The 25,225-nt window shown below is 45.4% G+C and overlaps 1 protein-coding gene across 3 annotated transcripts in view; it reads right to left on the reverse strand.

Annotated features, from left to right (window-relative positions):
* ice2 (interactor of little elongator complex ELL subunit 2) overlaps positions 1-25,225 on the reverse strand; it is a 101,115-nt gene that overhangs the window by 11,206 nt on the left and 64,684 nt on the right. For all 3 annotated transcript variants that reach the window (XM_043680584.1, XM_043680585.1, XM_043680586.1), the window contains 3 exons: positions 11,496-11,580; positions 3,958-4,008; positions 897-1,158 (listed from right to left, as the gene is read on the reverse strand). In XM_043680584.1, the coding sequence (XP_043536519.1) occupies positions 897-1,158; positions 3,958-4,008; positions 11,496-11,580 (398 nt within the window). The remainder of the gene's footprint in view (positions 1-896; positions 1,159-3,957; positions 4,009-11,495; positions 11,581-25,225) is intronic.

A 25,225-nucleotide genomic window follows, 5' to 3' on the forward strand; every position in this document is an offset into this window, starting at 1 on the left:
CGTGTGGGTGTGGGGGTGCGTGTGAGGGTGGTGATGCATGTGGTGGTAGTGCGTGTGGCGGTGGGTGTGACAGGTTGAGAGTGTGGCCAGAGCAAAGGACAAGGGGGTTGTGCATGATGCTGAAGGAGGACTGAGATGTAAAGAGGGGGGAAACGAAGATGTGTAAAGGAGAACATGGGTCCAGTCAGCTAAAAGCTGAGTCAATAAAACATGGCTCTCACATACTGCCAGACCTGCCGAGAATCTGCACCAGAGGTTGAGGAGATCACAAGTTACTAATCAGGACATTCACAAGCCCTGTATTTAACACACCTTCCTCTATGCCTGATCCCCCTATTAAGTAATGGTTTATTGCCCCAGCAGTAGGAAATGCCCCATGGCATAAAGCACTTAGCTTGCAGACATCTGAACTGCTATTTTGGCTGGAGAGTTGATAGTTTAGTAATAATACCACAAGATAATTAATCCAGACACCCAGGTAATGTCCTGGGGGCCTGGGTTCAAATCCTGCCACAGCAGATGGTGGAATTTGAACTTAATTTTAAAAAAGCAAAAATTTGAAATTAAGAATCGAATGATGAACATGAAACTATTGTCAATTGTCGAGAAAAACCCATCTAGTTCACCAATGTCCATTAGGGAAGAAAATCTGCCATCCTTACCAGGTCTGGCCTACATGTGACCCATAGCAATGTGGCTGACTCTTAATCAGGGAATAAACACTAGCCTGGCCAGTGACGCCCACATCCGTAAATGAATACAATAGTTCTTGGGAGACTGACCCTCTAACGCTGTATCCAAAAAGGATAATCGGAAAACATTTTTCTCCAAGATTTTACAAATTGACAACATTGGAACTCAGCCAGCACAGTGAAAAGGTCATTGAACAAACATACCTGCTGGCTCGGAGTCTCCTCCGAGGGCCTGGGAGGGAAGGTACAGGGAGCTCGGCCGTGGTGGATGTGATAAGGCAGTAACATATTGGGATCCAGAGGTACCCAGGGCACTGAGAGAGTCGAAGGAGGCGGAGGGAGTGTGCTGTGGGCAGCATGGAGGTTGTAGGCTGCTCTGGTGTACTTCCCTCCTTGAGAGCTGCGATAGATGGTTATGGACGAGTCTCCCGAGGAGTGACTCAACAGGTATTTGCCCTCTGATAAACTAGAGTTTAAACAAAGAAAGTTATCAGCCACAATAGTATGATAAACTCAGGCAATCTGGTCCTCCAGTACAGGAAATCGTGCAGAGTCTGTCTAAATTCATTGATTAGTCGCCAGGGTATAATGCATTACAGCACCGCACATTCTTGGCTGGGCTTACACTGAGAAGCAATGTGTAAAACCACAAAATTTCCTTTCGCTCCAAGTCCAAAACAAAGGGACTGAGAGAGAAAATAACAGTCTGCAGTGATTGGAACTCGTTCTCGTTCCAATCTAGCCCAATCAGGGAGCCCTGGCTGACAGATATAAATAGGAGTGTACCTGCACACACACAACAGGGGTGCTGGGGAAAAAAATAAGCACTACCGCAAAAAAAAAGATTAAAAAAAGATAAACAAACAGGAGTGTCACTGGCCACTCGGGTGTTTCTTTTCTTCCTGGTGGTGGAAATTCGAATAAAGATGCGTGCACCTTGTTTTTTTCACTGTGTCTCCCACCTGCACACACACACATGGGTGCTGGGGAAAATATAAGCACTACCACAGTTAGGCAGGAGTGTGGGGGGAGAAAAAGAAACAACAAAGAGAGAAGAAAAGAAAAAAGAAAAAAAAAAGAACAGGAGTGCCAGACATCCTGTTGCGTCTTGTTGACTCTTCATCAGAGCTGATGTGAGGTGTGGAGGGAGCAACATTTATGCAATAGTGGGGGCGGGGGGGGTGCGAGGCTGCTGATAGTACAGATTAAGTCATCGGAATCTGAGAACGAACGTACTGTCTGGTACTTTGATGGCATTCCTGCCCCTGCTTTAATTAACCTCCTTTGATTGTTTGCTGGATAACAAGGAGCGCTGTCATGGACAAGTGGATTCATGTGGCTTACAGGGACTTGCACATCGAAGCGTGGGGACTAAATTGTGTGAGTCTCAGGAGATAATACTGTGGTGAAATCTTTTCTTGGAATAGAGGACTGCATCAAGTGGGGCTCCCCAGCAGTCAGTGTCAGAAGCCCTGCTTTTCCTGACATGTACTGATGGCCTAGACTTGGTTGGCCAGGGCACAACTTTGGAATGGTGGAGGATACAAATTTGGAAGCACTGTAAACTGGGAGGGAGACACAAAATGACATGGAAATGGTAAAAAAAAAAACGAATGCAGAGAAACACAATGTGACTGCTTTTCCTGACATGTACTGATGGCCTAGACTTGGTTGGCCAGGGCACAACTTTGGAATGGTGGAGGATGCAAATTTAGAAGCACTGTAAACTGGGAGGGAGACACAAAATGACATGGAAATGGTAAAAAAAAAAAACGAATGCAGAGAAACACAATGTGACTCATTTTAGCTGATAAAACAAGGAGAAGCAATTGGAGATAAAAGGATACAATTCTAAAGGGGGTACACGGACAGAGGGACCCAGGGATGCACATACAAATCAATGAAGGGGACAGCACAAGTTGAAAATGTAATGAATAAAGTATAGAAGACTTTATAAAGAAGAGCACAGAGGTAAAATAAAGCACATAAAACTATAAAAGCATGACTTTAGGGATTGTGTTGTGAGGAGAGGTTGGACAAATTAGGCCTGTTTTCTCGAGAATATAAAGGGTTTAGGGGTGATCTGATCAAAATCTTTAAAATGTTAAAAGGAAAGGACAGGGTAGATAAAGTTAAACTGCTTCCACTGGTTTGGAATTCTAGAACGAGGCACACAGTCTGAGAATTATGGTCAGAGAGTTCAGGAAAGATGTCAGGAAGCACTTCTGCACACAAAGGGTGGTGGATATCTGGAACACTCTTCCACAAATGGCATGTGACGCTGGGTCAGTTGTTAATGTTACGTCTGAGATAGCTAATATTTTGTTAAACAAAGGTATTAAGTGGCCAAAGGCCAGAGTATGGAGTTGGGGCACAAATCAGCCATGATTGCTTAGAATGGCGGAGCAGGCTCAAGGGACTGAACAGCCTGCTCCTGTGTTCCTATGAAACACTTGTTTAGCCGTAACTGACATACTGCAGCCAGCCTCGGGCACCACAGTTTAGGCAGGATTTCAGAGGGTGATCTACGCACTTCAGTTACAAGGACAGAGAAGATGAGAGCCCTATACGGAGAAAAGATTAAGAAAAACTTTTAACTTCATTTGATTTAACTTCAAAATTATGGGTGTGGCCAAACCAGTTAAGGAGAACTGTTTCCGTCGGCAAAAGGAACTGGTGCCAGAAGAGACAGATTTAAGGTGAAAGATAAATACAGGGATGGCCACCTGAGGAAAATCTTTACTTAGACAACAAGGGTTTTAAGATGTGCAACATATGGTCAGATTGGGTTGGTTTTCAATGGAATTGGATAATTAACGGAAGGGTAAATATTTGTAGTGCCACAGGGAGGATGCGAGCATGGCACTGGGCTAGTTATTCTGGTACAGAGCCAGCATAGAGGTTGAATGGCCTCTTTCTGTGCTGTAACCATTCTCTGGTCATTTCCATAGGTTTCCATAACGCATAACTTTAAACTGACCACTACTCATGATGAATGAGGCAAAACAAATGTGAGTGAGTATATGCCTGTCAATACGCTGCCAGTGCAACGATTTCTCAAAATTATCAATGACCATTATATTGGTTAAAGTGTAGACAGGACAGTGTCCATCACTGTGTGGACATTTTGGGCATCAAAATACTTTCGGCAGCAAATAATTCAGAAAAAGGAACTTGGGGGATGAGCAATAGCTGTTGGCTTTATCCACAACAATCATGTCTTAAAAAGCATTCTACAACCACGGACGCACAGGCAGGTACTCACCTTGAAACCTTTCTCAGTATATTGTGCAGGATGTTTAATGAGCTTAAAGGGCTGTGAATAAAAGGAGAAGAAATACTATTAAAACAAATGAAGACAGGACATTGGAAATCAAACGTGTTGTAGACAGGTTTGTCTCAAAATCTATTTTGTCAGAGTCTAAAGCAGAATGATGCTTCTGCCCAGACTGTCTCACCAGCTTCACGAGCCAGATATTCGGGGAAATAAAGCTAATCACACAAGGCATTGATACATAATGGTTGGCAAAGAAACACAGTCATACAACATGGACACCAACCCTTCAGTCCAACCAGTCCATGCCGACCACAATCCCAAACTAAACTAGTCCCCACCTGCCTGTGCTTGGCTCATCTCCCTCCAAACATTTCTTATTCATGAACTTATCCAAATGCCTTTTGAACATTGTAACTTTGCCCATGTCCACCACTTCTTCTAGAAATTCATTCCACACCAGAACCACTGTGTTAAAATAAATTGCTGTGCCTCTTTTAAATCTTTCTCTTCTCACCTTAAATGGTATGCCCCCCACCCTACAGAAAAAAAACACCTGCCATTCACCTGATCTACTTGCCTCATGATTTTATTAACCTCTATAAAGGTCACCCCCTCAACCTCCTACGCTCCAGTGAAATAAGTCCCAGCCTATACATATAACTCAAACCCTCCATTCCTGGCAACATCCTGGGAAATCTCGTCTGAACCAGCTCCAGCTTGCCAATGCCCTTCCTATAACAGGGTGACCAGACCCTGACACAGTACTCCAGAAGAGGCCTCACCAACAACCTGTACAACCTCAACATAATGTCCCAACTCCGGGACTCAAAGGTCTGAGCAATGAAGGTAAGCATGCTAAATGCGTCAACCACCCAAATGGGACGTCACGCTATTTCAAAGAATGATGTAGTTGAACCCCTAGGTCTCGGTGTTCTACAACACTACCTGAGGCCCTATTCTTTTGTATAAGTCCTGCTCTCGTTTGCTTTACCAAAATGCAACACCTCACATTTATCCAAATTAAACTCCATCTGCCACTCTTCAACCCACTGACCCGATAACTTGCCTCCCTGTCAATGAAGGAGCAGCACTTCAAAAGCTTGTGATCAGAAATAAACCTGTTGCACTGCAACCTGGTGTCATGTGACTTCTGACTTTGTCCACCCCAGACCGACACTGACACCTCCACACCAAGGCTGATTTTGGTGTCAATCGCTAACTTACTAACCATGTCTTCTATATTCTCATTGAAATTACAACAAAAGCGAACCCAGTACCGAGTCCTGTGGAACACCACTGGTCACAGGCCTCCAGTCCAAAAAGCAACCCTCCACCATCACTCTCTATCTCCTGCCATTAAGTCAACTTTGTATCCAGTTGGCTCTGCTCACTTGTTTTACCCCATTCATCATGAACAGTGGTCAGCTCAAAGTTATTAAAGTGACCATAGAATAGAATCCTAGAGTGGCTACAGCCCAGAAAGAGGCCACTCAACCTCTTTGCTTCATGCTGGCTCTCTGCCAGACTAACCTGCCCAGTCCCATACCCATGTCTTCCCTGCAGTGCTACAAATATTTAACCTTCTGATATTTATCCAATTCCATTGAAAAACAACCCAATCAGATAATCTGCTCCAAATGTTAAACACTTGTTACAAAAGTTAAGGTTTTCCGCAAATCACAATTCCTGCTTTGACCTATCACCTTAAATCTGTGTCCTCTGACACCAGCTCCTTTTGCCAAAGAAAACAGCTCTCCGGAACTGGTTTGTCCAAACTCATGATTTTGAAACCCGTGATTTAAGTTTTCCAATTAACCTACCAGGCAGAACCTTGTCAAAGGCTTTACTAAAGTCCAAGCAAATAACACCTACTGCCCTCATCAATCTTCTTGGTTACTTCCTCAAAAAACTCAATCCAGTTTGAGCGACACAACTTCCCTTGCACAAAACCCTGCTGACTATCCCTAATCATTCCTTGCCTCCCCAAATGCAAAATAATCCTATTTTCAGAATCACTTCCAACAACCTACCCATCACGGAAGTCAGACTCACACATCTATAGTTCCCAGGCTTCTCCTTATATCTCTCCTTGCACCCTTTCTTAAACAGAAGGCACATTAGCCACTCTCCAGTCATCAGGCACCTCACCCTTGGTTATAGATGACACAAACATTTCTGCAAAGGACCCCACAATTTCCTCTGCAAATTCACACAAACTCCTGGATCAGGTCCCGGAGATTTATCCATCTTTATGTCTTCTAAGACCTCTAGCACTTCCTCTTCTGTAAGGTGAACTGTTTTCAAAACATCAATACTTATCGCCTTGAGACCCCTTGCTTACACTTCTTCACAATAAAACAAAACTGACAAAATATTCATGGAGTATCTCTCTCATCTCCGGAGGTTCAACACAAAGACAACCTGTTTGATCTTTCAGGGGCCCCTAATCTCTCTAGTTGCTTTCTTGGTCTTAATATATCTGTAGGACCTTTGGATTATCCTTAACCTCATTTGCCAAGTCTTCAAGGCTCATCAAATTGTGAAAATGCATGGTAGCAGCTACAAGTTAGGAGACTTTGAGAGTCTGTGTCAGTGGAGTTGCACATGTTTAACGCACCAACTAGTCTGTGACAGCATGTGCAGGATTGCGCACATCTTTCGACCCTTGTTCTCATACTATGCTACACAGAACAGCAACTTCTGAAAAGCAAGACTTATTCTCTGCATTTACTAAAGAACAAATGCCGTTGTTACTGAAAGCAGTAGTCCTGTGCCATAAATCATTACTAGCACTCATTCTTATTGTTAACAGCAGCTGCCACAAAGGAATGCCTCAAGATCATTGTTAACACTGAGCCAGCAATGACCCTTGCAGGCTCAAAATATCAATACAGACAAGGCCAGAAAAGCGACTGTCCATCTCGTACAGGTTTAAAACAGCCTCATGGGGTTGGTACCTCCACTGCTCAAATCTGCATCGCTCTGCACTTAATACTTTCTGTCATCATCGTTACTTACCTTTAAGTCATGTGACCCAGCCCAACAGGTTCCATGTCCCACTGGCACTTTGAGTTGAAGTAATGTTCAGTGTTTGCCTTCATGATTGTGCTTACTAGCTTGGCTAACTCTAACAAGGTCACATCGCTTCTAGGCATGCCAAGTTTTGCTCCTCTCTCCTGAGGAAGGGTCACTCTACCCGAAATCTCTCCAGAGATGCTACCAGGCCGGCAGAGCTTTGCCAACAATTTCTGTCGCTGTGAGAAGGCTTTGTGCATTGACTGTGTCATCTACCTCAGGGATTCCCAAAGTGGGGGCTCAGACCTGAAGTGGGGTTTTGACCTGAAGCCTTGGCCTCTCAACCTAAGACAACCATGGACCTCTACTGAGCTCTAACAGCAGTGCTCCCTCTCTAACAGACTCCTGCTCTCATTGTCACACCTCAACACACTCAGTCTTCTCAATGATTGGTTGTGACAAATTGCAAACACGGGGTCACAGTAGGAAAAAGTTGAAGAGGCGCTGATCTTCCTTAAAGTAATTTTCTTTCGCTCTCCTCCCTTATACCCCTTCATGCCATTAGTTACTAGAAATCTATTTACAGAATCCCTAGTATGGAAACAGGCTATTTGGCCCATTGAGTTGATCCCAACCCTCCGAACAGCATCCCACCCCGGCCCATCCCATCCCTGTAACCCTGCATTCCCCATGACCAATCCACAAACCTGCACGTCTTTGGACTGTGGGAGGAAACCCACGCAGACACGGGGAGAATGTGCAAACTCCACACAGACTGGTGGAACCGAACCCAGGTCCCGGGCAATGTGAGACAGCAGTGCCATCCACTGAGCCACCGTCCCTGTTAATCTCCCTCCCGATCATTTTTATGACAGTATCTACAGCATGCCGAGTAAGAGAATTCTAAAGGTTTATGTCTCTCTGATAAGCAATTCCTTCCACTTCAGTCCAAATTAGTTTGTGCTTTATTCTGAGACAACGTCCCTTGGTTCTAGACTCTACCCAGCTATGGGACACTGTAGCTGCATTTACCCCTTTGAATCCTTGAAGAATTTACCAGGTTTTTAATGAAACGACTTCTCAATCTTCTTTACACAAGGACGGAGACTCCATTTTTTTCAATCTCACCTCAAGTTAAAGTTCAACCATTCCGGAAATCAGTCTAAGTGAACCTCTATGACGAGTATACCTCTTCTCAGGTAAAGGAACCAAAACTGTACACAATATCCCAGGAGCAGCCTTACCTAGGTTTTATAGGATCAGTTCTGAGGAAGGGTCACTGGACTTGAAACACAACTCTGCTCTCTAGGATGATGATGTCAGTGTGTACGAGGGGGCATAACTACAAATTGAAGGGTGATAGATTTAAGACAGATGTCAGAGGCAGGTTCTTTACGCAGAGAGTGGTAAGGGCGTGGAATGCCCTACCGGCTCATGTAGTCAACTCAGCCACATTAGGGAGATTTAAACAATCCTTAGATAAGCATATGGATTATTTTGGGATAGTGTACGGGGACGAGCTGAGAATAGTTCACAGGTCGGTGCAACATTGAGGGACGAAGGGCCTGTTCTGCGCTGTATTGTTCTATGTTCTCTCCTCACATGCTCCCAGACCTGCTGTGCTTTTCCAGCACTTTCTGATTTTGTTTCTGTAAAATTGAAGCAAGACTTCTTTACTCCTATGTGTCCTTTCCCATCAACATTATACACTTCTGATCATTTAAATTCCAATAAGCAGTTCCCGACAATCAACTTCATTTGGTTGACTGGGAAATGTCATTGATCATTATAAGATCATCGTTACCTCCTTTTGAAATCACTGTAGCATCCTCTTCCACTGTCTATCATTCCAAAACGTTCACTTCTGCTGAATTTCACGGTTCCTTACCTTAAATTTCTCATTTTTATACAAATGAACTGTAAATTATTTTTTTGAATTTGAATCTCCAAAGACAAAAGTTCTGAATAAATTGGATTATGATGCAATGCATTCATGACATTAGCTGCAGTTCAGAATACCTCATAGATACCTCAGAATAGAAATGAAGTCAATTTGAATCACAAAATGAGATTAGAGAACCTGAGGGCTCATATGAAATGAGGGGAGACTCAAGTCAACTGAAAGAAATCCCTCCAAAACTGGGTTGAAGAGAAAGAAGAAAATTTAAAATTCTCCATCCCCTGTTGAAATTCCTTAACATCTCTCCCCCCCACTATCGCTATAACCTCCTCTAGCCCTACAAACCTGAGAGATGTCAGGAGTTGAGGCGATGAGCTACTAGTATTGTCACTGAACTACGAATCCAGGTTCTGGATTAGTGGTGCTGGAAGAGCACAGCAGTTTAGGCAGCATCCGAGGAGCAATAAAATTGACGTTTCGGGCAAAAGCCCTTCACCAGGAATAAAGGCAGAGAGCCTGAAGCGTGGAGAGATAAGCTAGAGGAGGGTGGGGGTGGGGAGAAAGTAGCATAGAGTACAATAGGACCTGGGAGTTGCAGTGGGAGAGGGAATCCAGGTAATTATCTAGGGACTTGTGTCCGAATCCTGCCATGGCAGATGGTGGAATTTGAAATCAGTTTTTAAAAAATCTGGAATACACGTCATTCTGCTATTTGCTAATGCAAATTCACTGTAACACAGTTGATGACTGAAGACACTGTTTCCAGTGCAGAACGTTTGAAATGTGTGTTGGCTAGAAAGCGGTTATAATCGGCAACATTTTGGGCGCAGTTTCTAAAGCGTGATTTTTCTATAATGCGGGGTTGCACAAGAATACAACCATCACTTTATAGAAGGACTGCTCCCATTGCCGATTGCCAGGGGAAGCCCATCTGGGTCACTAATGTTGTTTGGAAGCTGCCATCCTTTCCTGGTCTGGCCTACATGTGACTCCAGACCAACTGCAATGTGGTTAACTCTTAACTGCCCTTTGGGCAATTAGGGCTGGGCAATAAATACTGGCCTCGCTCTCATCTCATGAGTGAAAAAAAAAATTAGAGATAGGAAGAGACAAGGCCCAAGGAGGAATTTAAACACGAGTGAGAATTTTATATCCAAGTCATTGGAGAATCAGGACTCAATGCAAGATTAAAAACCAAAACTCCATGTCAGCAGAGATGCAGAGGTTTAAACAGTTATGTCCAAGGGCCAGGTCAAACTGTGCTGAGAGAAGGGGTGCAACATTGGTGGTAGGGTGCGCAGGGAACAAAGATGCAGCAACACTTCCTCCTTCTAATGTTTGGCTTAAGGAAACCTCAGGATATTTAAGACTGTTGTCAGATCAGCATTCTGACAGCAATGAGGCGGTAGAGAGTGGGTGTGGCGGGAGGGTTTGAGGTAGAGGTTACGAAGTGTACAGAAACAGCGTCTCAGCAAAAAACAGCGTGACTGCTGGATCAGGATGAGCAGGGACAGAGGATGGCAGTTGGGTACAAACGGGTTAGAAGCTGGTGGTCAGAGCGTCACGTACAAAGCTCTGGTAACCATCCTGGTGGGACAGAGAGGGTTTAGTTATGAAGAATGTTTCCTTTAATTATTTTGCATTTGTTTGAGTTTTGGAAGTTGGGGAGTTGTCTGACATTCAAAGTAGGAGTTAGGTAGATAGACCATTTAATTTGATGGGGAAATCAAGAATAAGGGAATAAAATGCATCACTAATTAAGTGCCGTCTAGGAGTGAAATGAAAAAGCATTTTTCTTTATTCATAGAGTCCTTAGAGTGTGGAGGCAGGCCATTCGGCCCAAGTCCACACCGACTGTCCGAAAAGCATCCCACCCAGGCCCACTCTATGCCTGTGACACTGCATTTCCCATGGCTCATCCATCTAACCTGCACATCTTTGGACTGTGGGAGGAAACCGGAGCACCCGGAGGAAACCCACGCAGATACGGGGAGAATGTGCAAACTCCACACAGACAGTCGCCCGAGGCGGGAATCGAACCTGGGTCCCTGGTGCTGTGAGGCAGCAGGGTTAAGCCCTGAGCCACCGTGCCACCCGAAGCTGAGTAGAAATCTGGAATTCTCTCTGGGGCAATAAAGGTTTTCAAGACTAAGATGAATAGTTTTTGGGTTGACACGTGGTGGGAAGGGATAAATGTGGATAAATTAGGTTGAGATGTAAGTCAGTCCTGATCCAGCTGATTAGGAAGCAGAGTGGGGTCCTCCTATTCCTAACTGGAATTGTAGACGTGGAAACAAGAATCATTTTCAGCTGAGTAATTGAGGACAGAATTCGAGGACAACAGCCTGCTCCAGCACATTAACGGCTGCAAAGAAACCAAAAAGAAGACCAAAACTTGCATTCACAGAGTCTTTAGCATTGTAAGTAAAAGCATCCTCTACCACTAATCCAATCAAAGTCAGGCTGGTGGGGTTAAGGCTGTGTTGGTACAACGTGAGGGGCTGGAACCTGACTTGAGATATAGAGAGCTGTAGGAGAGACATGTATGGACGTGCAAGGCAACAACTAATGCATTTTAAAAAAAACCTGAAACACCAGAAAAATCACTTACTTAAAGGATCCAAACCTTTCCGCCACGGAGATTGCTGGGAACTGGTCAATTAAAATCAACTTTGACGTGAAGATATCAATATGACCTGTCGATGATAAAAAAAAATGGTTGAAATTCTGAAAGCCCAATAGTGACAGGATGTTAAGCGTAACCCTTAGGTCTCACAGCGTTTTCTGGAATGGAATCTCTCTGTTCGGGATCATGGAAACATGGTTTCTAAAAACACAATAGGAATCTGCACATTAACCAGAAAGCGAGAGGAAGAGGATTTCAGGACGTCAAAGTGCTTGACAGCCAATGGATGTGGAAGGAAGGTAAAGGTGCGATAGTCCTACCAGATCATGGGTGGCACGGTGGCACAGTGGTTAGCACTGCTGCCTCGCAGCGCCAGAGACCCGGGTTCAATTCCCGCCTCAGGCGACTGACTGTGTGGAGTTTGCACGTTCTCCCCGTGTCTGCGTGGGTTTCCTCCGGGTGCTCCAATTTCCTCCCACAGTCCAAAGATGTGCAGGTCAGGTGAATTGGCCATGCTAAATTGTCCGTAGTGTTAGGTAAGGGGTAAATGTAGGGGTAGGGGTGGGTTACGCTTTGGCAGGTCGGTGTGGACTTGTTGGGCCGAAGGGCCTGTTTCCACACTGTAAAGTAATCTAATCTAATCATAAGGCTAACTCTCTCATTAGAGTCACAGAGACATACACAACATGGAAACAGGCCTTTTGGTCTAACCCGCCCATGCCAGCCAGATATCCTAAATTAATTTAATTCCATGTGCCAGCATCCCAACAGAGGAACTGTTAAGTCAGTGAATATGTTCAAGGGTAAATTAGCTAGATTTGTGATCAAGAAGGGGGTCCATTGTTAATGAAGGGAACAGACAGGAGAATGAAGTTATCGCCACAATCCTAGAGTCATACAGCACAGAAACAGACCATTGGGTCCATATCCTTCTAAACCCTTCCTATTCATATACCCATCCAAATGTCTTATAAATGTTGCAATTGTACCAGCCTCTGCACTTCCTCTGGGAGCTCATTCCATACACGCACCACCCTCTGCGAGAAAAGGTTGACCCTGAAGTCACTTTTGTATCATTCTGCTCTCACCTCAAACCTGCAGACGACTAACGGTGGTTTAATCTAAGGGTTACCACATCTCAATGGAGGGGAGAGGTTGAAGGAAGAGTCCTTAACTTCAGGTCATGTCATGATGTCATTTCGAAGTGCAGTTACTGCTACTAAGGCAATTATGGCAACCAATTTGCGAGAACTCAAACAGTAGTGGCAGATGCGAATCACGGCAAACAGAATTATGAAATATTTTAGTAAATATACTTGCTGGAGAACAGTCAGGTCCACTTGATCAGGTGTTTAGTTAATTGCTGCACATAACGTGCAGTCCCACACGGAGCAACGCTAAGGCGTGTCGGTGTATGGGAGTGTCACTGCATGTGAAGTGTCGTCCCACACGGAGCATAAGGGCGGCTCGTGGCACAGTGGTTAGCACTGCTGCCGCCGCACAGCGCCAGAGACCCAGGTCCAATTCCCGCCTCAGGCGACTGACTGTGTGGAGTTTGTACGTTCTCCCCGTGTCTGCGTGGGTTTCCTCCAGGTGCTCCGGTTTCCTCCCACAGTCCAAAGATGTGCAGGTCAGGTGAATTGGCCATGCTAAATTGCCCATAGTGTTAGGTAAGGGGTAAATGTAGGGGTAAGAGTGGGTTGCGCTTCGGCGGGTCGGTGTGGACTTGTTGGGCCGAAGGGCCTGTTTCCACATTGTAATGTAATCTAATCTAAAACGCTAAGGTGCGTCTGTATTTGGGAGTTTCAACGCACGTGATGTGAAGCTCCACACGGAGCAACGCTAAGGCGTGTCGGTGTATGGGAGTGTCACTGCACGTGAAGTGTAGCCCCACACGGAGCAATGCTAAGGCGTGTCGGTGTATTGGAGATTCCCCTTTGGCTGAAATCACGAGTCAGGCATCGAGAAATTGCATCTATTTCGTGAAAAGTCTTCTTTTGCAAAAAGTTTAGATGACACACATTGGCCTACCTCAAAGCCAGAATCTGTCACAAGCTAGAGCGGTTGGAAGTTTAAAAATAAAATTAATAAAAAATTCTTTATAATCTTTGATATATTCAATAATGGCAGCCTGGTCCAATTTGAAGCTGACCATTGCAGCACAGAATCAGATAATCTCTACAGTGTGAAAGCAGGCTATTTGGTATATCAAGTCTGCACCACTGACCCCCAAAAAGGAATTCCTGATCAAGGGCTCCGGCCAGAAATATGAATTTTCCTGCTCCTTCGATGCTGCCCGATCTGCTGTGCTTTTACAGCAACACACTCTCAACCCAAAAAGAACGTCCAGCCCACACCTATCCCCTATTGTGTAACCCTGCATTCTCCATGGCTAATGCACCTAACCTGCACATCCTCGGACACTATGGGTAATTCCCCATGGCCGATCCACCGTAATCTGCACACCTTCGGACTGTGGGAGGGACTTCACACAGTCAGTCATCAGAGGGTGGAATCAAACCCGAGGGCCTCCCTGACGCTGTGAGGCAGCTGCGCTAACCACTGAGCCACCGTGCTGCCATTACAAAAAAAAAATAGGGATTAATCAGAGTTTCTGGTCCACTGTCTGAGAGTAATCTGATTTGAAAATAACTTATAAAAAGTCAGAACTAAAATTTGCCAGTTACATTAATGCAGAAAAAAATAGCATTCTTTGTAAATTACAGAAACAAAAATGAATTATTACAAAGTGTTACTGTCCCTTAGTATCTTTACTTCCAAAAGTTTAAATTAATTTTTGGAACCTCTGCAAAGGTTCAGAAAAAAGGGGTAATTAGCTGAAATTCCCAACAGCTATTTCACCCCCAAAGGTTTGGCCAGTTTTGTGAGGGAAGCTTGCTTGCAGTCTTTTAGTTTGCAATGAAAAACCAACCCTTCTCCTGGCATGTCCTTTGATCGTCCCCACCTCTACTCCCAACGCCTCAAACTATGACTGATACCTGACTGGATCTGATTAAGGATATGATGAGTCATAACGTCACAGCTTGTGGTTGAAAATAATTCAGCTGATGACTCAAAGTGCAACAAGGTGCCCAGTTCTAAGCTGATCATTTTCAAGTCCACCCCATAGCAAAGGATGATATGAGCAGACAACACGAATTATTGCAAAGAATCAACCATATTCCTACAAGAACACGGGTCCCTCCGGCCAACATTGTCATGGATCTGCATCAGGTAGAGCACGAGGACAAGGTCAAACAGGTATAATTTTATCCCTTCACTTGCAACACACCCAGTTTGGAAGATCTATCCTTCAGACTTAGTCAGCTCAGTTAGTAATGATGCTGGGACCCCACTCAATGAAGTTCTCTAAACAGACATCAGTCTGTGCTCTCAGCATCCTTAAAGCTTCTTCAAAGTTGTGCTCAACATGGAGGAGTGTTGATTCATCATAGTGGCTCAGTGGTTAGCACTGCTGCCTCACAGCACCAGGGTCCCAGGTTCTGGGTGACTGTCTGTGTGGAGTTTGCACATTCTCCCCGTGTCTGCGTGGGTTTTCTCTGGGTGCTCCGGTTTCCTCCCACAGTCCAAAGATATGCAGGTCAGGTGAATTGGCTACGCTAAATTGCCCGTAGTGTTAGGTACATTAGTCAGAGGGAAATGGGTCTGGTTGGGTTACTCTTCAGAGGGTTGGTGTGGACTAGTTGGGCTGAAGGGCCTGTTTCTACACTGTCGGGAATCTAATCTAATCAGCAGTGGGAGGGCAGTAGGTGGTGAGTAATAGGAAGTTTCCTCGCTAGTTGTTAGACCTTGATCACAAGACACGAGGGAGTATGGAGACAATGTTGAGCACTCCCTCCTGACTGGTTCCCATTGTGTGCCCCCACTGCGGGCAGGTCTATTCTGCCAGTGGGACACAATTCCCAATGGGTGGTGGAGTTGTCAGGTAATGATTTGCTGCCAAGTGGATTTGGTGTGTGTGACTGAGTCAGATTGTTGCTATTTTATGAGACACTTCTCCCAACTTCGGCACAAATCCCCGCATGGGAGGACTTTCTGGGGTCAACTGAGCAAGCTGCGCCGATGTCATTTCCTCATACGCAAGTGTCTTGTAGCACAGTGGTGCTTATGTTTTGGGTTCCACTTGATCAGTCTTGCCCATGTTCTCTCTTTGCCTCTCGCATTTCCTTTTGCACCTTGTAGGGATTCTCTCCAATCAGCCAGGTTCTCACTCGCTTCATTGACTTTTACAGTACAGAAGGAGACCATTTGACCCATGGAATCTGCATTGGCTCCCGAAACAGCTACCCGGCTCGTCCCACTCTCCAGCCCTATCTCCATAGCCGGCTAAATTTATCACCTTCAAATACATTTTCAGCTCTATTGATACCTCCAATGGAATCCCCCTCCAACACTCTCCCAGACAGCATATTCCAAATCCTAACAACTGAGTGAAGTTTCTCCTCATTCCAGTCCTAACTCATGCTGACAATCTTGACACTAACACCTAAGTACTGATGTGCCAACTAGTGGAAACAGGATACTCTTCTTTGCCCTGTCAAAACTATTCATAATTTTGGACACCTCAATAAGGTCACCTCTTAATCTTCCCTGTTCCAAGGAAAATAAGGTCAATGCGACCCCCAACAAACCCACCCCTGCACCTTCCCTTGCCACCGCACGAGGTGTAAAACCTGCACCCACACCTCCCCCCCACCTCCGTCCAAGGCCCCAAAGGATCCTTCCACATCCAGAAGAGATTTTCTTGCACATCCAAATACCTCATCTACTGTATCCGTTGCTCTTGATGTGGTCTCCTCTACATTGGGGAGACGGGACGCCAACTCGCCAAATGTTTCAGGGACTATCTCTGGGACACGTACCGAACAACCCACCGCCCCTGTGGCCAACCACTTTAACACCCCTCCACCTGCATCTACCTATCGCCTTCCCACCCACCATCGTCCATCCACAACCCCAATGTCCTATTTAACTCTCAGCCCCCTTTCTCCACCCCAAACCACACTCCCACAAATTCCTGATGAAGGGCTGATGCCCAAAACATCGACTCTCCTGCTCCACGGATGTGGCCTGATCTGCGGTGCTTTTCCAGCGCTTCACTTTTTGACTCCAAGGAAAATAAGCCCAATTTCTTGTGCCTGAAATCCTCCATTCCAGTAAATCTTCTCTGCACACTCTCCAGGGCTTTAACATCCCTCCTTAAATAAAGGTGCCCAGAATTGAACACAATACTCAAAATGTGATCTGACCAATGATTTGTAGTGGTATAGCATCACTTCCTTGCTTTTATGGGCGGCACGGTGGCACAGTGGGTAGCACTGCTGCCTCACAGCGCCAGAGACCCATGTTCAATTCCCGCCTCAGACGACTCTCTGTGTGGAGTTTGCACATTCTCCCCGTGTCTGCGTGGGTTTCCTCCGGGTGCTCCGGTTTCCTCCCACAATCCAAAGATGTGCGGGTTAGGGTGAATTGACCATGCTAAATTGCCCGTAGTGTTAGGTGAAGAGGTAAATATAGGGGAATGGGTATGGGTGGGTCGGTGTGGACTTGTTGGGCCGAAGGGCCTGTTTCCACACTGTAAGTAATCTAATCTAAAGTAATCTAATCTAATACTCTCGGCCTTTATTTATCAACACTGGGATCTGAGAAGGCTTGTTAACGCCTATTTCAACTTGCTAGGCCACCTTCAGAGAATCATCAACCTGACCTGATGGACTCGATGCTCCCAGATTGTCAAACACTTTGCTCTTCTCCTATTAGCCTCAGATGACCTATTCACATCACACACCCCAGCTTATTCCCACTTCCTAATTCTGTATTATGCTCCCTCCTATCGTGTGATCTTTTAATTACTACTTCCCATTATTTCAGAACAATGAAGATTGTTTTAACTAGTCCAACTACTACTGGATAACTATTCACGTGGAAGTAATAGGTTATGTAAACTGAAATATTGACCCGGATGATTCAGTGAGCAGCAGTCAAATTGGATTCTGTTCTCCTCACATTGAGTTACTTGTGTTCATACTCAACTCCACATTTCGCACCAGGAAGCCCAGTTCCAGCACTTACAGAAATGTGGAGTGTACCTGACACCAACACACGCCCCGTACAGTGCAGGGTAGTTAGGGATAACCAAACCACATGCCCCTTCAAGGCAGTCAGTGGGCCACTTTAAACCTCCAGGAGCACAGCCAGACACTGGTTCTATCAAACAAGTGGAGCTGCAGGACAAAAATCTTCAAGGAAACATGAACAAACTGACAACTCTAGTTTTGTTTTTAAAAATGACTGCTTCCAAAAGTAATTGGCAACAATGGTCTCAGGAAGTTAAATCAGTCAATGGAGTGAAATGTGACACTGGGAATAAACAGCTCACTGGTCATCGGCTACCAGGTTAACACAGTTCCTGAATTTTGCGTTGTGTTGAACGTTAAGGCCAGATAACAGCCATTGAATGATCTCCACGTGCATCTGTGAAGCCTGGATCTCACCTTGGAGAACTTGGTCTGCAGCCTTGGGGATCTCCTCGCTCTCATCCTGGGAATGGCCGATTAAAATAAAAACCCGCCAATTTGATAACAGATTACCACCAGACCTTCACTGAGCGTTATTATACTATCAGAGACACATCTTAGGTCGGAGGACAGTTTCTTTTTGAGTTCCATTTCTTCCTCGAGTTCAAAAGCCTGTTATTATGTGAAAGGTTAGAAATGTAGCTTAGTCTGGGGAAAGCATCACAATGCCAGGTGCCATCTAAGGAGAGTGTTTAGGGAATTGGGTGTGTTGGAGCAGGTGGTGGGGGTAGGTGGGTGATGAAACTCTGTAGGGTTGGGAAAATGCAGTCTGGGGATGGGAGTGTCAGTTTAATGCTACATTAAAATCCCTACAGTGTGGGAAAAGGCCCTTTGGCCCAACAAGTCCACACTGACACTCCAAAGAGTAACCCACCCAGACGCATTCCCTTACCCTACATTTTACCCCTGACAAACCACCTAATCTACACATCCCTGGATACTGGGGGCAATTTAGCATGGCCAATCTACCCTGACCTGCACATCCTTTGGACTGTGGGAGGAAACCGGGGCACCCGGAGGAAAGCCACACAGACACGGGGAGAACGTGCAAACTCCACACAGACAGTCATCCGAGGCTGGAATCGAACCTGGGTCCCTGGCGCTGTGAGGCAGCAGTGCTAACCACTGAGCCACCAGGTTTTTAAAAACAGTCAGTTTTTAAAAACACACAAACAGAAATGGCTGGAGGTCTGGCAGCATCTATGCACAGAAAAAGAGTTAACATTCTATGTTTCTGAATGAACGTCAGTCCTAAAGAATGACCAATGAACCAGAGATGTTAACCCTGCTTTCTCTCCACAGATGCTGCTGGACCTGAGTTTCTCCAGCAATTTCTGCTTTCATTTCAGATCTCCAGTTTTATTACATTGGTTTTTAAGTGCCTAACTTTCATTGGATAATTACTAAATTAACGTACCCACCAAATTCACTGTCTTTAAATGAATTCTTTTAAAGGTTTCCAGACGCAGAAGCAGTTCCCCAGGCAACTCGCACAGAGTTCACAGGGATCCACATGTAACTCTAACTGCGCTTTTCCAATTACTCTCTGTTGTTGCTAATTTCATCATGTGTGGCTCAGTCAATTTTAGTTGATAGCATAATACAGAAAGCTTTCAATGTTTCTGCCACCTGAGTTTTCACAATAATCTGGCTCTGTGGTCCATTTGCAAATAGGACAAAAAGAACAGACCCGCGAGTTATTGACTGATTCTGAAGATCAGTTTTTTGGCAACTTGAATCGGTTGCACAGATAACCAAAATGAAAATGATGATCCAATTTAACTAAATTACCCATAATGTCCAGAAATGTGCAGGCTACGCGGCTTAGTCTTGGGAAATGCAGGGTTCTAGACTGTGGAGGGTTAGTGTATCTTAATGGGCTGAATGGCCTCTTTCCACACTCTAGCGATTCTATGAAAAAGAGTAGTTCTGCCAAGTAAAGTAAATTATTGGCAGAATACCAAGGACTACATTAAAGCACATCGCTAGGCTCTGTTACCAATACTGAACTTACAAAAGTAGCTGTTAAAAGTTTAGGACTTGCTTTAAGTTATTCTCTCAGAGACGGCAGCCACTCCCATACACTATCTGAACTGTTCACATTTCTGGGTGTAGCCTCACTGCTGGGTGTCTCAGTATAAAATAATGTAACAACATGTATTTAGAACTGGATATTCCTGTCTTTTGCACATTTCTTCAACTGCTCTGCAGATGAATTGAGATGTGGCCCAAGTATGAGTCTTTGTTCTGCGATGCTTTGCTGAATACAAGCAGTGAAGTTATGAACAGATTCACTCGATACGAGGTGGTCCTCACACACATTCAGCAAACTGTGGCCATCTATTTTTGTTTGAATAAATCACTCTGAACCACGTTCTCACCACCCAGCCAAAAGCTTGCTTAAAACCCGATCTCAAAGCCCATCCAAACTGTCTGCATCTTTCCGTCTTAACAGACAGAGCTCAGCAAGGCATTAGATAGAACCACATGTCGTAGGAGCAGTTTCTGCTGTTTGGTTTTAAATTCTGGTTTTGTAACCAAGATGGTGCCAGAGAATGGAGGCTTCGGACATTTTTCATTGTAACCATGTACCCTGAAACTCGAGCACACGTGATAATAAAATCTAATTCTAAGAAAGCCCATTGAGTCTGCTCTGCCATTGAGGTAATGGCTGATCTGATAATCGTCAACTCCACTTTCCCACCATTATTCCATAACCCTCCATTCCCTTCGTGATTATCGCAGCCTTGAAAATACTTAATGACCCAGCCTTGACAGGCCTTTGCCGTGAAGAATTCCACCAACACAATACCTTATAGAATTCCTATCGTGTGGAAGCAGGCCATTCGGCCCATCGAGTCCACACCGACCCTCCAAAGAGCATGCCACCTGGACCCAATCCCCTACCCTACTCTTTCACTTCCCATGTGCTAATCCATCTCGCTTACACATTCCTGAATACTACGGACGATTTAGCATGGCCAATCCACCCTAACCTGCACATCTTTGGGACCATGGGAGGAAACCCATGCAGACATGGGGAGAATGTGCAAACTCCACACACACAATCATCCGAGGGCGGAATCGAAAGCCGAGGGTGGAATCGAACCCGGGTCCCTGGTGCTGTGAGGCAGCAGTGCTAACCACTGAGCCACCTCTAATAATCTTATTAGGCTAGCAATAATTAATCAATTAATTCCACAAGGTGTAGTGGGATTCGAACCACTGCTGTAACGTGACAGTTAGGTTCCTCTGCAACTGCGTGCGGCAGAAACCTGTGTTATGGAAAACCGCGACAGAAAATCATCAATAGAAAATCGCTACCCATTCAGCAGAACGCTTGCATGATCAAACAACGTCCACAATTCACCAACTGCATTCTAGCCAATTAGCGCCGATGAAATGCGCATTATAGCAGAACGACCTGTACTCGACATTGAGAGTCCAAAGAGTTAATCACTTCACCACCCTCCCCCTCTGACGGAAGAAATTTCTCCACGTCTGTGATGTAAACGTGTGACCTGAGATTGTAGCTTTGGTCCTAGCCTGTCCCACAAGGGGAAATGACCTTTCTGCATCTGTCCTATTAATTTCCTCTGAAACACACACGTTTCAATAAAGGTGTGACTTATTCGTCTGTATTCCAATGAGCACAGGCCCAATCTACATTACAGTCCCTCTATACCTGGTATCAGCCAAGTAAATCTTCCCTGCACTGTCAGAAAATAATACCTTTTCTCAGATAAGAGGCCCAAAACTGGTCACAGAAATCCAGCTGTGGTTTGACTAATGCCTTGTACAGCTATAGCAAAACCTCTCTCCTTTTCTGCTTTCAAGATATTACACTCACGTTGACACAACATTCACATGGAGCAACTTATTCTTGGCTAATTCCCTCCCTGTAACAATCAACAGAAGTGTGTGTATTTGGCAGCACACACTTGTAAGGTCAGGTATTCCACGTTACTATGGGAGCCCACAAACAATCAAAGTCTCCACAGAGTCCTCAGTGACTAGCAGTAACGAAAAGGACACAGAACCTTACTCATCAGTTTTCCACCTTGCTGAAGAATGCTCAGTTAGTTTCTAGTCCAACAGGTTTAGTTGGAAGCATTAGCTTTCGGAGCGCCGCTCCTTCATCAGGTGGTTGTCCATCAGGTGGTTGTCCACCTGACGAAGGAGCGTCGCTCCGAAAGCTAGTGCTTCCAATTAAACCTGTTGGACTATATCCTGGCGTTGTGTGATTTTTAACTTTGTCCACCCCAGTCCAACACCAACATCTCCAAATCACAGCTAGTTTCTGTTGCTCACCTTCATTGTTCTCTTTGGTAGGGAGTGCATCAGAGAGAATTACAACGTGACACTTTCTGGAGTCAGAGACACCAATTTCGGAACAGGAGCCAGTTCTGCTCACCCCCCCGATCCTCCCTTCAGTAAACTGCTGACCCCCCACTAAAATGGCCAGCATTAACTTTCAGCTATAAAGGTCTCAGCTTTAATCTCCATCTAACTCTCCACAACAGCTCGTTGATTCGTGCTTCGGACCTCGTACAGAGCAGACATGCAAGAGGGCTGAGTTCAAATCCAAAAGGAGCCCTAATCTCTGGGGCAGCATGGTGGTTAGCACTGTCGCCTCACAGCACCAAGACTCAGTGTGGAGGGAGAAATCAAACCTGTCTGTGCGACGTTTGCACATTCCCCTTGTGCCTGAGAGAGTTTCCTCTGTGTGCTCTGGCTTCCTAAAACAGTCCAGAGATGTGCAGGTTAAGGTTTGGGCACCACGGTGGCTCAGTGGTTAGCACTGCCGCCTTACAGCACCAGGGACCCGAGTTCGATTCCATCCTCGGGCGACTGTCTGCGTGGAGTTTGCACATTCTCCCCCGTGTCTGCGTGGGTTTCCTCCGGGTGCTCCGGTTTCCTCCCACAATCCAAAGATGTGCAGGTCAGGTGAATTGGCCATGCTAAACTGCCCGTAGTATTTGGTGCATTAGTCAGAGGGAAATGGGTCTGGGTGGGTTACTCTTTGGAGGGTCGGTGTGGACTGGCTGGGCCGAACGGCCTGTTTCCACACTGTAGGGAATCTAATCTGAAGTTGATTGGCCTTCGGAAAAGCAGGGACAGGGTAGAGGAGTGGGTCTGGGTGGGATGCTCTTTCAAGAGTTGGTGTGGACACGATGGGCCGAATGGCCAGCTTCTACAGAGTAGGGATTCTATCTCGCTGCCTCTGAAACAACTCCATTATTAATGAGTCTTCTTTAGACTTTGAATTTCAGATCATTACTGTTTTCAAATCCCACTATCTGCAGTTGCAGGATTCAAACCTGGGTGCCCAGAACATTATCTGCATTATTAATCTAGCAATAATACCACTAGACCATCTCTTTGGGCTCATAACCATTGACAATGATTAAAATGCACTCTTATTCAAACTGATAGGATCCTGAGGAGATTTGTCAGGGTGGATGGAAAAAAATGTCAGAGACAAAGTAACACAGTTTAAAAATATTTTAAAATTCTCCTAGAGAGCCTGTGTTGCTTTCTTGTCCGGAAAGCACAGGAGGCAGGGTTTGATTATTTTTAAGGGCAAAACTTTCTGAAGATCCTTGACTAACAAGGGAGTCAAAAAGGGGAAAGCAGATTTACCATGAATTGCATCGAATGATGAAGCAGGTTCAAAGGGCTGAATGGCCTTAGGCTGTTTCATTCATACGTACAAGGTGTCATACGGCATGGAAACAGACTCTTCGGTCCAATTCGGCCATGCCAACCATATTCCTAAACCAAACTAGTCCCACCTTGCTGCACTTAGCTCATATCCCTCCAAACATTTCCTTATTCACGCACCTATCCAAAGGACTTTTAAACATTGTGACTGTATGCGCATCCATCACTTGCTCTGGAAGTTCATTCCACACATGAGCAACTGTGTAGAAAAATCACCCGTTTTATTTTAAATCTTTCTCGTCTCACCTCAAAAACATGCCCCCCCCGCCCCCGCCCAGCCTTGAATGCCCCCACTCTAGGCAAAAGCCACCTGCCAGTCACCTTATCTACACCCCCCCATGACTTCTAGGAGAAAGTGAGGACTGCAGATGCTGGAGATCAGAGCTGAAAATGTGTTGCTGGAAAAGCGCAGCAGGTCAGGCAGCATCCAAGGAGCAGGAGAATCGACGTTTCGGGCATTCCTGAAGAAGGGCTCATGCCCGAAACGTCGATTCTCCTGCTCCTTGGATGCTGCCTGACCTGCTGCGCTTTTCCAGCAACACATTTTCAGCCCTCATGATTTCATCCACCTCCTTATGACCACCTCTCAATCCAATACGCTCCAGTGACAAATGTCCCAGCCTATCCAGCCTCTCCTTATAATTCAAACCCTCCATTCGTACCAACATCCTGGTAAATCTCGTCTGAACCGTCTCCAGTTTAATAATATCCTTCCTATAACAGGGTGACTAGAACAGCATTCACATCTCCAGAACAGGCCTCACCAATGTCCTTTATAACCTCAACATGACGTCCCAACTCCGATACTCAAAGGTCTGAGCAATGATGGCAAGTGTGCTAAACGCCATTTTAACCACCCTGTCTACATATGTATAGGGATTGTCTTTTGTTATTAGTTTTGGCTTTTTCCCATAAGTGAAAGCATTTTCTCAGTCGAACCCTTTATTATTTTTAAGGCCTCTATTATGGCACTCCCTCAGTCTCCTGAGAAACAAAAGCCTTATCAGCCTTTCCTGGGAGACTGGTGTTTCTCCAATCTGGAATCATCTTCAGACTTGGTGGCACATTCTCCAATGCTTCTGCATCGTCTTCATGGCACAGAGACCTGAACCCCACACAGTATTCCCATACAATATTCCCACACAGTATCACTGAACCCCACAGAGTATTCCTGAATCCCACACAGTATTCCCGCACAGTATTCCTGAACCCCACACAGTATTCCCGTACAGTATTCCTGAACCCCACAGAGTATTCCTGAATCCCACACAGTATTCCCACACAGTATTCCTGAACCCCACACAGTATTCCTGAACCCCAGACAGTATTCCTGAACCCGCACAGTATTCCTGAACCACACAGTATTCCTGAAACCCCACACAGTACTCCCACACTATACTGCTGAACCTCACACTGTGTTCCTGAACCCCACACAGTATTCCTGAATCCCACACAGTACTCCTGAACCCTACACAGTATTCCCACACTATATTGCTGAACCTCACACAGTATTCCTGAACCCCCAACAGTATTCCTGAACCCCACACAGTATTCCCTCACCCCACAGTATATTCCCACACAGTATTCCTGAACCCCACACAGTATTCCTGAATCCCACACAGTATTCCTGAACCCCACACGTATTCCTGAACCACACAGTATTCCTGAAACCCCACACAGTACTCCCACACTATACTGCTGAACCTCACACTGTGTTCCTGAACCCCACACAGTATTCCCGCAGTATTCCTGAATCCCACACAGTACTCCTGAACCCTACACAGTATTCCCACACTATATTGCTGAACCTCACACAGTATTCCTGAACCCCCAACAGTATTCCCTCACCCCACACAGTATTCCCTCACCCCACAGTATTCCCTCACCCCACAG

This window comes from Chiloscyllium plagiosum, chromosome 40 (assembly GCF_004010195.1).
Source record: "Chiloscyllium plagiosum isolate BGI_BamShark_2017 chromosome 40, ASM401019v2, whole genome shotgun sequence".
In the NCBI taxonomy this organism is placed as follows: domain Eukaryota; kingdom Metazoa; phylum Chordata; class Chondrichthyes; order Orectolobiformes; family Hemiscylliidae; genus Chiloscyllium; species Chiloscyllium plagiosum.